Source organism: Trichoplusia ni, chromosome 4 (genome assembly GCF_003590095.1).
Source record: "Trichoplusia ni isolate ovarian cell line Hi5 chromosome 4, tn1, whole genome shotgun sequence".
NCBI lineage: Eukaryota > Metazoa > Arthropoda > Insecta > Lepidoptera > Noctuidae > Trichoplusia > Trichoplusia ni.
The window spans coordinates 8,263,330-8,277,202 of NC_039481.1; the positions used below are offsets into that span (position 1 = coordinate 8,263,330).

General features: G+C 34.9%; 1 protein-coding gene across 1 annotated transcript; it reads left to right on the top strand.

Moving 5' to 3' along the window:
- The first annotated feature begins 1,828 nt into the window (after window positions 1-1,828).
- On the top strand, window positions 1,829-10,847 carry LOC113492899 (MFS-type transporter SLC18B1-like). Its single transcript, XM_026870615.1, has 10 exons — window positions 1,829-1,963; window positions 5,340-5,509; window positions 5,848-5,995; window positions 6,945-7,131; window positions 7,559-7,674; window positions 7,852-8,045; window positions 8,361-8,456; window positions 8,965-9,133; window positions 9,390-9,541; window positions 10,605-10,847. Exons 1-10 carry the CDS (start codon window positions 1,853-1,855, stop codon window positions 10,771-10,773), a joined length of 1,512 nt encoding a protein of 503 aa, XP_026726416.1. The 5' UTR covers window positions 1,829-1,852; the 3' UTR covers window positions 10,774-10,847.
- The last annotated feature ends 3,026 nt before the right edge of the window (window positions 10,848-13,873 follow it).

Consider the following 13,873-nt stretch of genomic DNA (forward strand, 5'->3'; position numbering starts at 1 on the left):
TATATGTGCGCCTCGACTCTCGAATACAGTGCTATTATTAATACGTCGATTTCAGAAATAATCAAATAGATTATCGAAATACTTTTTCGAATGAAAACTGGTCCGGCACCAATCAGGTCATCGGGTCTCTGTACGCGGCGAAATTTGGAAGCCAAGGTCGACCGGTAGAAATGTCCCGAGTTAAACAAATACTCAAAAAAAAAACATTGCGAAAAACGAAAATATTGTCGGACCATAGGAATTCCCGTTTTCTTTAGAATATAATAATATGTAAGTACCTAAGTACAACTGTTGAGAAAAATCAAAATCACTACGAGATGAATTTATCGTCCATCTGTCAATCTTTGACAGTGATACGATTGCTCTTATTTTCAGGACTGCTTAAAAATATGCTGCTCTTGAAAAATATTATTTTATTTTAAAAGAACAAATATAAATGCGTCAATAAATTAAAACCAAATGTTATGCCCTATTTTAGAATACAACACAATTTGTAAGGATGATTTGTGATTTAGTAATTTTTAAAATTAAGAATCGCGATTATGAACGAACCTTTACAGGCGCCGATAATTAAAAAAATGAACACGTTATATAAAAATTATCAGAAACATTCTGTAACATATGTTCTGTTCTACACGTGATGCCGATAGTAATCGTTATGCCAACGTATTCGGAGATAATGTCACCTACAGGTCAACACATTAACGGAATTACGCGTTAAATCAAAAATTTTACCTAAGTAAACTTTTAAGCTAAGGAAATTTCCTTTTGTGCCTTCGAAACATAATAAATAAACGAGCCAAATGACTAGGACCAAGGAAATGCAGAGCGCGTATCAAAAGACCAAAACATATTTGTCAATAAAAAATACCACAACTTCAATGAATATTTAGAACGCTATTTATTTGTTATTAAAACAAGCAGTATGAAATACTTCTATTAATATAATTTTATCCTTTAAAAAATTTGGAATAAACTTTGGATGTAGACTACAATATACTGTGTGTACTTTTTGAGTCCCTTTACTTTAATTACTTGTATGACAGCAAGTACAAGGATTTTAAAATGGAGAATATTAAAAAAAATATTTGAAATAAATTACCACTCGAAATATGTTTGAATAAAAATACTTTAAGCTAAAGAATTAGGTACTAGGAACTTGCAATGTGAAGTGAAGAAGTGGATCTTTATAAACATGGAATAAAATCAAGTTAAAGCATTAATTAAGTTAATATTCAATTTTCTTTTAGATAAAGTACTCTTGTACTAATCTATTGTTTTCTTCTTACAAACATTTAATTAACATTAAAAATATTAATGGCAATACCTATCTTTCTGCCGCTGATATTTTAGTCGCAGTTATCATTTGCGCGGTCATTACTTCTTCTCCAACTACCCCGATATGAAAACTAAACCTCATTAAAAAGGAATCTTCTAGAATTCAAATTACATTGACGTTTTATTTCGCGCGGTCATCAGAGATGGTTAACTAAACGAGCAATGTACAATTATTTACACAATAACGACCAAAGTTCACAGGGTCATAATCACAACATAATAGTAATAATAATAGAGCAATAATTTACTCGTTATCCAGAAAACGATATGATTTGACTTAGTGCGGGTCCCGCTCTCGCAATTGTAACTCATTTATGTAAATCAAAAGTGTTTGTGCCAAATTAAAAAAGAAAAAAAACAAAACTATCCACTTTGAAAGAAAATAAAAAGATGACGCGCCATTCTATATGTATTCCATTTTTAAATTAGTGAAATAAACATTAATTGACTGTGAAGTATTAGAACTTCTTTATTATTTTTTTTCTTTTTTTTCGATTAAGATATTAAATTCAAAATGGGTTTCGATTTTTCTCGGAGACAGTGGTTGACGATCGTTGTAATATCGATTGCTGATTTCTGCAACGCGATCTGTGTCGCTCTGCAGGCGCCGTTTTATCCACAAGAGGTACGTGTATTGTAACTATAAAGTAGGTTTTACTTACTCCAATAAATGTGTTTTTACCCAGGTACTCACCGAAATCTCTTGTAATAAATTGTAGGTTAATTTTTATTTATGTTTTTCGAACAATAAATTTTTGCGAAGTGAAATTAAAAAGGAGTCGCGTCGGGACCCTTGTTTTTTGATTTGGAAATTTTACAATTTATGCATTTTAACGAAACTAGCATGGATTGTTTTCTCTATATAGATATGATTTGATTTAATAAATTCGGGCCTAAAAAATTATAAAATACATATTAAACATTAACAAAATCGTTTATCGCAAATGTATCCGTTATATAATATTTACAAAATTGCGCATAAAAGCATGTATACAAAATTCGTCCTTGACAGTTTAAAAACTGAGATCGATCCACTCTCTAATATTTCGCCACACAGGCTATTCTTAATATTTGAACACGACACCAATTTTTGAGGCTGGGTAAATAAAAATCAAAAAATGGTTTATAATGTTGGCTATTCACAAAAAAAAAAACGTAAATTACGTAGGTACATAATTCTGTCAGAAATTACAATTATTTGTTATATACTTTTCTCCTTTTTCCTTCTTTTGATTTTTAGAGTGCAAATAACGTAGTAATAAGTATTAACAATTATATATAATAATATTAAGTATTAGGTTTAACGTTTTAATCTTAAAAGTATTTAACAAACAACAATCTAAGAATAGGCTATTTATCAATTATTCTTTGGTAATTCATATATATAAAGACTAAGATGGTATTTTAAAATCCATCAATAGAAATTCTTTAAGTATCTAAATTCTACAATAGAATCGTTGCCGATTTTATTTTTAGTATTTGTTGATATAGCGGCAACCGAAATATATCATCTGTGAAAATATCAACTGCCTACCTATCACTGACGGGCAGACTGCATAGCCTTAGCAGTTGCTTGGATTATTTTTTAGGTGTCCTAAAAAACAAGCCGTTGATATTCCTGTAGAGTTATTACACTTTTTCTTCCCAAACCTCGACACGTTTGTGAAAACTGGAAACTATAAAACGTAAAAGCAAAATAGAGTTATCACTGACATTTAAACATCTCATTTTCAGCTAAAACTATTTTTTAGAACGAAGTAAATTTTAATAGATCTTTGTACCCCTTAGTAAGTGGTAATATTAAAATCAAATAAAAACGCGAAAGCGAATTAATTTGACATCAACCTTGACACTTACGTACATACCAACCGATATTTTATAGCTGACTATGACTATTAATTAATATGTTATTTACAAATTATACAACATACCTCACAACTAAATAATTATTTGTAAATACAGGGTGGAAGGGACGTCAAACCGATCCCGTGGTCCAGTAGGCCGATGAATAATTCCAACTCATGTTGGTCTGGATCATGTCCAGAACCCCTTGACCACGGGATCGGTATGACGTCCCTTCAACCCTGTATATCTGGCAGAATTTAAAGACTCGTTTAAAACGTATATTATACATAGTATGATGATATTAGTTAGATACAAACAACGGTTATTGTTAAATTAAGCGATTTTACATTCACATATAATTTTGTTATTACAAAATTAGATAACAATAGATCAAGCAAGCTAGCTTGGAAGTTAGGGAAAATTATTATCAATATCATTCTTCATAAGATAACTCTCGAAAACAGAAACCATAGCCTGAAACCTAATTTAATTCTTGTTAATTGGTTGCTAAAACTTGAATAACGAAGCTAGAAGCAACAGAATTCTGTTTTATTATAAAAATATCATGCTCATACAGCACTTCGGCTCCTTCTGATGCAGTCGGATAAGAGGTCAAGAGTGATCTAGTTCATTGTTTTTCTTTGACGTAAATACTTTTTTTATAGCATTCGGTTTTAACACGGGACAAACATTTGTATGATCCATGATCCCCGCTGTGGGAGTTGTATAACTTTTCTTTGAAAAGCTCCACTTATAAAAAAAAATATCCTTCCGAAATTACCAAACGAACTCTCGATACAGTTATATACAGAAAGCGAAAATTGAGAAATGGTCTTACTAGCAACGTGAACCTATATTTTTGTCTTTGCAAACCAGACACATCCCGTAGCGATCCGGACGCCACATACTATCAACTTCGAGATAACCTTCGCACAAAAAGTCGGCACTTATCTACCACAATACAATCACTAGGCGCCGCACACATGATCTTATAACTACAATATAAAAACGAGAATTAATTACAAGATAAGAGAAAAGAGGCAACCGAACTTTGCCGTTCAGTCAAAAGCAATTTATCATTACGATCATCAAGAGATTTATCAAAAACTGCTGAGAAAAGCTTGTGAAAAATATTACTATTTAAAGAAATAACATTTTAATTATCACGTCTAGCCAAAGAGATGGATTATTTCCTGGCAAATATATTCAGTAATCTTTAACTGGATATGAGATGTATAGGTACATAGAACTTGTTTTCGGCATGACATTAGCCATCGGACAGTATTTATAATATACTAGACAGTACGGTAGGGTATATTGTATTGTAGCGCATACATATACTATACTAGTTGTTACAAATCTAAATGATCCCACGGAAACATAGAGTCGGTATAAAATGTCTATCCTATCGTATGCGCTAATCCTGGTTAGATAATATCTGTGTACTAAGTTTTGTCTAAACCCATTCAGTGGCTTTTGCGTGAAAGATTAACAAACACTATACATCCATACAAACTATTACTAATAATATTAGTATAATGAAAAAGTTTTAATCGACAAAATATATCGACGTCTAGAAAATATTCGAATTTCACACATGGAAATAAATTGATAAATCAAAGATAATCTCTAGGGCTATATTTATTGACCCTTATAATATTATGTCAATCGATAGATTAATAGAATTATTTAATTAGGTCTTGTGACTATTATCAATCAATTAACGTATTTAATAACAAAGTCTATCGCTTGTATCGTAATTAGCTTCGCCAGTGGGTGGTGGGTGCAATGTGCATGCCACATGACAATGTATTACTTACACATGCATTTTCTTACTCTCCTTACAAGTCGCTAAAGTTGAAAAACAGATATAAATTAGGTTTATTCTATTAAAACCTAGACCTAAGCTTCTATTCAGTATCAAAATATGTTTTAGATTTAAACATGTGAAAATTTATAAAAAACTTTGATAAGACTATTTTTAATAGCCATAATCGAAAAAAAAGTGTAGACATCATGTATTATGCATATTAAACTTATGTGAATAAAAATAAATTAACTGAATTTGGCAGAAATAGACAGCGATCCATTGATCAACATCTCTGAATGGATACTCAGTACGAGAAATCATTTAAATAAGTCATATTTTGATTCAGGCAGAGAAAAAAGGTTGTACAGCCGCAGAATATGGGCTGGTGTTCGGAGTGTTCGAGCTGGTGGTGTTCCTGGTGAGCCCCATATACGGCGCGCACCTCAACAGGCTCGGCCCGAAGCTGCTCTTCAATGGCGGAATACTCACCACCGGCACGTGCGCCATTTTGTTCGGGTGAGTAACGCTTTATTAACATCTCTGGTCCTCCATATTTAATAGACAGATGATATAATTAAAAAAGAATTAAAACTAATCTCTTTTGGCCAAACCTTAATCAGGAACGTTTCAATTAATACCTCCAAACCTCGAAAATATATGAAGCTTAATAGTCATCGTCAGAAAGAGAACATAAAAGATGCCCATTGTATCCTCCGCTGTCTAAAGGTCTGACCAACACGACCACCTTTTAACCGTCGACCAAAACCCATGTCACCTATCGTGAGATGTCGATATCGTCATATGGTCTCTCATAAAGTTAATTATTTCACTCTATTAGTTCCTTCTTCTCCCAGGTTACTGGACAAAGTGGAAGGTCACGTGCCCTTCATCACACTGAGTTTCATCATCCGTATTGTGGAGGCGATGGGTAATGCCGCCTTCCTCACCGCCTCCTTCGCTATCATCGCCAAGGAGTTCCCCAATAATGTCGCCACCATGTTTGTAAGTTGTTCCGAGTAATTGTATTTATTTATATAGGATTTATTTTATTATTTGCTATAGTGTAGTTTAAGGTACGTACTTCGAAATACATTATTACATTATATTATTCACAACATCATTTTTGGAGTCGTTCGTTAAATTTGATGTATGGCTATATCTATGAGGGATATTCTTTCTCGCTGATCTCATACAGATATGTCTGATTAAAAAAAACAGGAGATATTTCTCCAAAGCAAAGAGACCATGGGACCCTGCAATTAGAGTCAGTTTGCTATAAATAATATCTAAGATTTTCCCGACTGGATTTTGAATACCGCCACATCGAATTCGATTATCGAAATGTGTTAGAAAAATTTATCTACGTCTTAATATCGACAATGAGCAAGTATTACATCACACAAAGAGCAGATCTACGCAACAATAAATATAATAATAGACATTGTTGTCGCAAATGAATCTAAGGTCGCCTGATTATGGTCCTAACACTGATCCCGACTGTCCGAGATAACGTGCCATTGACCGCAATCACTGTTCATTAAAAACAATTGAAGTATATGAACTCTTCTACAATTATACCTAAATTCTACTCTTTCGTAATTAAATAATTGCGTCTTATTATTTTGTAATGTGTGTTCTGTGAAAAGTGCCTTTTGTAAAACTTTTAGCAAAGTTGTCAGAATGTGAGCTAAAAATCATGATTGCTTGAAAAATACTGTTAATCAGAACTTCAGTTTACTTCTCGGACACTTTTGAGACGTTACTACTTTGGCAATAGATTATTTTAACAATTGTCTGGACTTCAAAAAGATATCTATGTTATGTATAAAAATTCAAAATTTATAAAATTTCTTACTGACAGGAAATTTGTAGTCACAAAAAATGTGCTCTGTGTAATAAATGTTTAATGTTCATTGATTTAGTTTTATTAAAATCTTGACGTATCTTCTAGGCATCCTTGGAGACATTCTTCGGCTTGGGTCTTATCGTGGGCCCCACGCTTGGAGGTGCTCTATACGACTTCGGCGGCTACACGCTGCCGTTCGCGGTGCTGGGGTCTGCGCTGTTCTGTGCTGCTCTAATGAGCTGCATCGTGCTACCGAGAAACCATGACGATGAGGATGTCAAGCCGAGTGGACGTGAGTTATGACAGTTTTGCTATGACGGATCTATTTACTATAAAATATTCTCTTAAAACTGACGTCACAGTAATTGTGATTATACGAATTGTATAGCATTATGTCAAAAGTGCTTGTTATCTGTTTTGCTATGGCATTTAAATCGGTTGTTAAAATGTGCTTGGCTGTTTTAGAAATTTGTATTTCTATGCGATACTCGTTATCATACTGATTTGCTGACTATTCCAATAATTACGCTTGTTAAAGCTTCGGTTATTTTAGGTAATTTTTCATCGAAATACTTTTTTAACAGGCGCTTTATATTACGCTTTTTATCACGTTTGGGTCCCGTATTACCACAACGTCAGCTTTCGGATCCCCAATGAATACATATGCATCTTAGCTGTTGAAATTTCATAGTTTCTAATTGAGAATACTACATTTTCAGCTACCATGACGTCGTTACTCAAAGTCCCTGGCGTTGCGCTGTCGGCAATCAGTATCATGGCTACAAGTCTGAGTATCGGGTTCTTACAGGCGACTCTAGAACCACATCTACGTCAAGTGAGTGTATACACCTTGAATATTTGATATAGTTTTCTTTAATACGATCAAAATGAAATAAAACTTCCTATGAAAAAATAATTGAATTATGGAAATCACACTTGCTTTTATTGCCACTTCCATAATAGTCGTCTTATGGTATTACCGAAAACTACTAACCAGAACTTCCTACAACAGTTCCAGTTCTCCTCCATGGTTCTGGGCCTAATGTTCGTGATCAACGGCGGTGTATACGCGGCGTCAGCGCCGGGCTGGGGCTGGCTGTGCGACCAGCCCACCATCCGGCCCAAATACGTCATCGCTGTTGGCTGCGCCTGTGTGGCTTCTGGCTTCCTGCTGATCGGACCTGCTCCCTTCTTTGATATGCCTACGTAAGTTTTTCATATTTTGTATTGTTATATAGTTGTAAGGGTGGTCAATAAGTTTCTTACGTCTACGTCACTCTCTTGCCTCATCACAATCAATCTACAAGCTATGTATTGCCATGAGTCAGTATTTTATTAAACGCCTTTGAGTTTTTTTTATAGCAATTCATGTTTCGGCAACTACATCGACATTCAGTCAATTATGATTTGTAAAGAATACAACTCTTGTTGGGAAAACAAAAAATGTTCGATTTAACTAAGTAAAGAAAAATGCAAATATATGCATCCATCAAATGATAATTTTATTAATTTCTATTACAGACAAATGTGGGCAGTTATACTGGGTTTGATGCTTCACGGTCTCGGGATGGGCAGTCAGCTGGTGGCTTCCTTCTCTGACGCTCTGGGAACTGCCATGTAAGTTACCACATACAAGTACCTTAATTTATTTTTGGTGAGAAGCATCTTAAAAATGCAGGAATACTTCATCAAGTATTTTAAGAATAGATCAATACAACTCAAATGACTAGAAGTCTATATATCACTATCTTCCAAAACGATATTGGACGGGCCTGTTGGTCTGGTGGTTAGTGACCCTGACTGCTATACCGGAGGTCGTGGGTTCGATTCCCGCCCAGGACAAATGTTTGTGTGATCAGCATGATCATTTGTTCTGGTGTCTGGGTGTAATTTATCTATAATATGTATAATTGTATATATTTAGAAATATATAAGTAAGTTTATCAGCTGTCTGGTTACCATAACACAAGCTCTGCTTAGCTTGGGATCAGATGACCGTGTGTGAGTTGTCCCAGGATATGTTATGTTATGTTATGAATATTATTACCTTAGCCTATGATACTTCTATTTACCCAGAACTATCCTCAAAACGACATTTTATAAACTCTTTTTTTTCCTTTCTCAGTGCGAGTGGTCTCCCGAACTCCATAGAGACATACGGCTTGGTGTCGGGCATGTGGACCTCCACGTTCGCACTCGGCGCATTCATCGGGCCGACCGTGTCGGGCCTGCTGTTCGACTCCATCGGGTTCCGTAGCTCCACGCTCTTTGTCTTCATACTGCACGTTCTGATGGTAAGATTTCACGAATTTCTCGTATTACTGACAAAGAATTAAGTAGAAGGAAGGCGGTTTTATGGACATAAAACTGTTCTTATAACTTCAAGAATGTTTAATATTGAAGAAAGAAATTAAAGCACAGCAAGTTAGCAAAAATATCATAAGAGTTAGCAATAAATATTTAATGCATCGATACCCACTGTCATATCACGCGCTTTGAGCTCTACGAATTAATTAGTGACACACCTAAAATGTTTATTTTTTGTCTCAGATGGTGATGATGCTCATGTTCACATGGACCTGCGACCGCTCGTCCAAGATGGATGTGTCGGTGTCTGCGGGCGACCTGCTGCAGATCGACGGTACCCTGGACGAGAGCGTCCTCATCGGAGATAAGTTCCTGCCACCACCCAGGACAAAGAGGTAACCACAATTTCATAAAAGTTCTAAAGTTTTAGAGTCCAGGATACATGGTGATCCACCATGGTGGGGTGGTGTTGCATGGCTTAGGTCCCAACATCAGGTCAGGTGAGAAAGCCGTCACGCCTTTGTAACAGTGTGAAAAAGCAGTTCGAAATAAGGATAGAAAATTATAAGTGGTGGTAAAAGATGAAAAGTGTTTCATAAGCTTAGAACACGAGCCGTCAGACCGTCAAATTGGTGACGGTAAAACCAGTGATGAACTGGATGAGCGAGATTTATCAGTTGCCCAAAAATCAGAGCTGTTTTCAATAGACTTTTGTAAAAAAACAGCATAACATAAATGTATATAGAGACAAAATAGGTCGATATAACATATTAACACAGCTAGGTAGGAAGATAGCTTCAAAAACCATTGGCGTGACGGTTAATTTTGTTGAATGTGTCTAAGATGGACGAGAAGCGGTCAGGTGGAAGCGCCCCTGATCGAAAACATGCTCATCGGCGACAGACTACCGCCAGCCAGGACTCGAAGGTAATAGTTCTGACAACAGCGAATTATGTAGACGATAAAATTAGCAGACCCGAACAGAACAAAACAGATACTGGATCGATTGGATTTGACTAACTAGTGTTCTAAATTTATGGGCAATGGTTGATTGAAAGGTATTAATTAGAAACGACAGGTCATCTTTCGTATGGTATTCTATCAAAAATCTTCATTCGGATGGTATCCTAACAATTGTCCGAAAATTTTGACAAAATGTATAATTTAATGTATATTTCATTTCATGGTATTGAAAAAGTATCTCCTTAAGTCATCGATACTGAGAGGTAACTAACAGAAACTCATTAAATGGTAAAGTTAACAGGGGCATCAACATCAGCGGTATATCTAGGGAAAATGTTCTAGTTCTCAAGCTACTAGGATATTTTCTGCTAACATTTTTCCTAACCATCAAAGGCGGTTAAAAAAAGCTGGGCCACCTCACCGCATCAATCGACTCTAGACCTAAATTCCTCAGGTCAGAATTTATTTTCATATTAACCTTCGTGGTCCTTCCAGCAACCGCTGCGGCATCAGCGTGGAGCAGTCCCGCCCGCCGGCCATGAACAGCCTGATCGCGTGCTCGTCCTACAAGAACAGGCGCTCGCCGTGGTCGGCGCGCACGCCGCGCTACCGCCCCACGTACGGCTCGCTCGACCACCGCTACCGGGGCGCCTACGGGACATAAGGCACATGTAGAGACTTTAATCGTAGTTAGGAAGGTTTGAAGGAAAAGTCAGCAATGAAACTCGATGAATTAAACCTAATAAAAAAATCTGTTACACATCTTTAATTACATTGAACGCGTTTATGTCTTTCTGAAGAGGATTTTTTACCATTGTGGAAGAGAGATGCTATTACGCATATTGTTGTGTGCTATTTTTCTTTGATGATGGAGAAAGGCATTCTTAATTAGATTGTAACAGAAGGACTAGTGTCCAGATATTATATTCATCCTAATAGCAACAACACTTAATTTCATTGTTTGTGTGTAAATTGAGAATATAGTTTTTTCATGGACTTTCTTTGATGACTTTACCAAATATGTGTCATGTTGGAGTTTGTAAGAATCTTTAGTTTTATCATATTTATAGTTGATATAAAATGTATTTTAATTATTTTTTATCATATCTTATTCCTTTCGGTTGTGTCTCTATTGAATATCATTTTTTCACATTTTATTTACATAAGTACCATATATTTAGGGTTTCTGCAATAAAAATTCGTATAGCCTAGTCTTTAAGTACGTTTTTATATATTACGCTAGATCATTTGACATTTGGTTAGTAACGAAAGCATTAATAATTGAAAACTTTTGTTATTTTCGTCTGTTTTTTAAATGTAAATTGTGTGTAAATTGTGTCATCGCTTTAAGTCTAATTCTATTTAAACTGTAACTTTAATTAAGTATTTTTCTAGAATATATCAAAATTATATCATATTTAGTTTTAGTATATTATTCTTATATACATATAGGAATTTTATTAAAATTTGTAAATAAAAGGATTGTGCCAATATTTTACCGATTGCATTGGTTTTTATTTTTCATCACCCAATTAAAAAAGATACCTCTACAGCCGTGTTGAGGGACGACACCAAAAAAAAGTGCTGTAATGTAGAGACCATGATACACGTTTAAAAACACCACTTAGCTTAATATCGCTATTGAATACTGCCTTTAGACAAGGTTTTGGAGTGCATTGGTGGGTAATCTAGTAAAAAGTTCCTATTTTTTGGTAAGTCTGGACTACCAATTTCCTTAAAGTGGAAGAGACATTTGTTTTTCTTCTAGTGCGGTGTGACAGGATCGCCATTTTATCTTGTCTTCTTTACTAATATATAAAATTCCCGTGTCACGGTGTTAGTTACCGTACTCCTCCGAAACGGCTTAACCGATTTTTACCAAATTTTCGTATTCAGTAGATCTGAGAATCGACTAACATCTATTTTTCATACCCCTAAGTGGTTGTTCACACAAAAAAAAAATTTTTTTTGGCCAATTTTTTTGTTCTTATTTTTTTATAATGCAGAATTAAAAAATACATACAACTAGAAATAATTTATTAGGCAAAACAACGTTTGCTGGGTCAGCTAGTAATAATATAAATAGTCGTACAAAAACATTGCAATACAAGTTATCAATTAAAACTTGATTCAATCTCAACTAGGTAGTATTTGCCTTAATGCATAAATACTATTTCATTACCCTTATTGAATATTTAAATGTAATTCATGTTGCAATGATTTCTACACACGCGTTTGATTTCTGATTATTATATTCCATTTGGTAAACGGTAGTATTATATGGCATTTAAATAAAACTAATAAAAAAAAAACATTTCTTTACTTTTAATTTTTTTCGTAAAATTGTGTAAATTTACTGTTGTATGCATAAAGCACCTTTAGCTAAAAACTCTCTTAAGTACAACGATAATATTTGTCGTTCTTAATTACCTATATATAACACTAGTATTTACGTATTTTTGCAACTTCTTCGCGCTTAAACAGTTTAACCATTTTTTGATATATTTTGATGTGGAAGCTGATGTATCCTACCTATAGGCTAGGACCCGACTGAAGAAGAAAAATAATGTGTCGCAAGTGTTGAGGACAACCAAACCGGCAAAGCCACAAAAAAAAATCTGTTAGAGAAATAAAAACGATATGTAGTTAGATAGTACGTAGATTGTAACTTTGAGGAGAAAATTGCCAATTATATAATTAGTGAATGAAGATTCTAATACGATTTCAAAAATAACATATAAATTATGAAAGTTTCTTGGAAATGTTCTATAGCTGACAGACTGGTACAGAAACGTTGATCACCATGTTTGCCCTGGAAGCATTGAGCTTGGACCAACCGTCGCCGATGTTGCAAATCTATACTAATATATAAAGCTGAAGAGTTTGTTTGTTTGAAAGCGCTAATCTCAGGAACTACTGGTCCAAATAGAAAAATTATTTTTGTGTTGAATAAACCATTCATCGAGGAAGGCTTTAGGCTACAAACCATCATGCTGCGACTAATAGGAGCGAAGATAGGTACAATGGAAAATGTGAAAAAACATCAAAGGTATAAATCATAACTTATAACTTCTACCCACGGGAACGAAGTCGCGGGCAACAGCTAGTTGATAAATGAAATTGAAATAAACAAATTAAATCATTATAAATTTCAATAGCTGTCGACATAGCCTTACTAAAACGCATTTAAATGAGGAATACGTAGTAAATCTCGCTAAATACACGATGAAACATCTCCTACCGAGACATTATGCGACTATTATTTTGTGTCGCATCCATTGCCTGATTACATACACATCATAACAAGTAACCACTAACAAAATGCAGCAATGAACAGAGTTCAGTAACAAATTATCGCTTAATAAATTTTCGAGCTAAAGTTCAGATACTCCGATGGGAGAAAGGTCAAGAGGTCAGTTGACGTGAACCGTTTGCGCATGCGCCGTGCCATCTAATGTACTGTAATAATAGTGATAGTCTGCCGGGAAAGCTGAACAGACGTCGAGTACATTTTGGTACTAGATAGGGTAATTTAGCTTTGAGGGTTGGCTAAGACTATGAAGAAAATGGACTATGCAATTGGGTGACGATTTAATAGATTATAAAACCGTAAGTCAATAACAATGCCGGCACGGTGATGACGTCACAGTTTAAGGTTTAGGCAGTAAGAGTTTGATACTTGCCGCTTCCTTCCCCGAGTAAGAGACTGTCCTATTGAGGATTCCCCAGCTTAAAATCAAAGAAAAAGAATTTTGAAAAAAAAA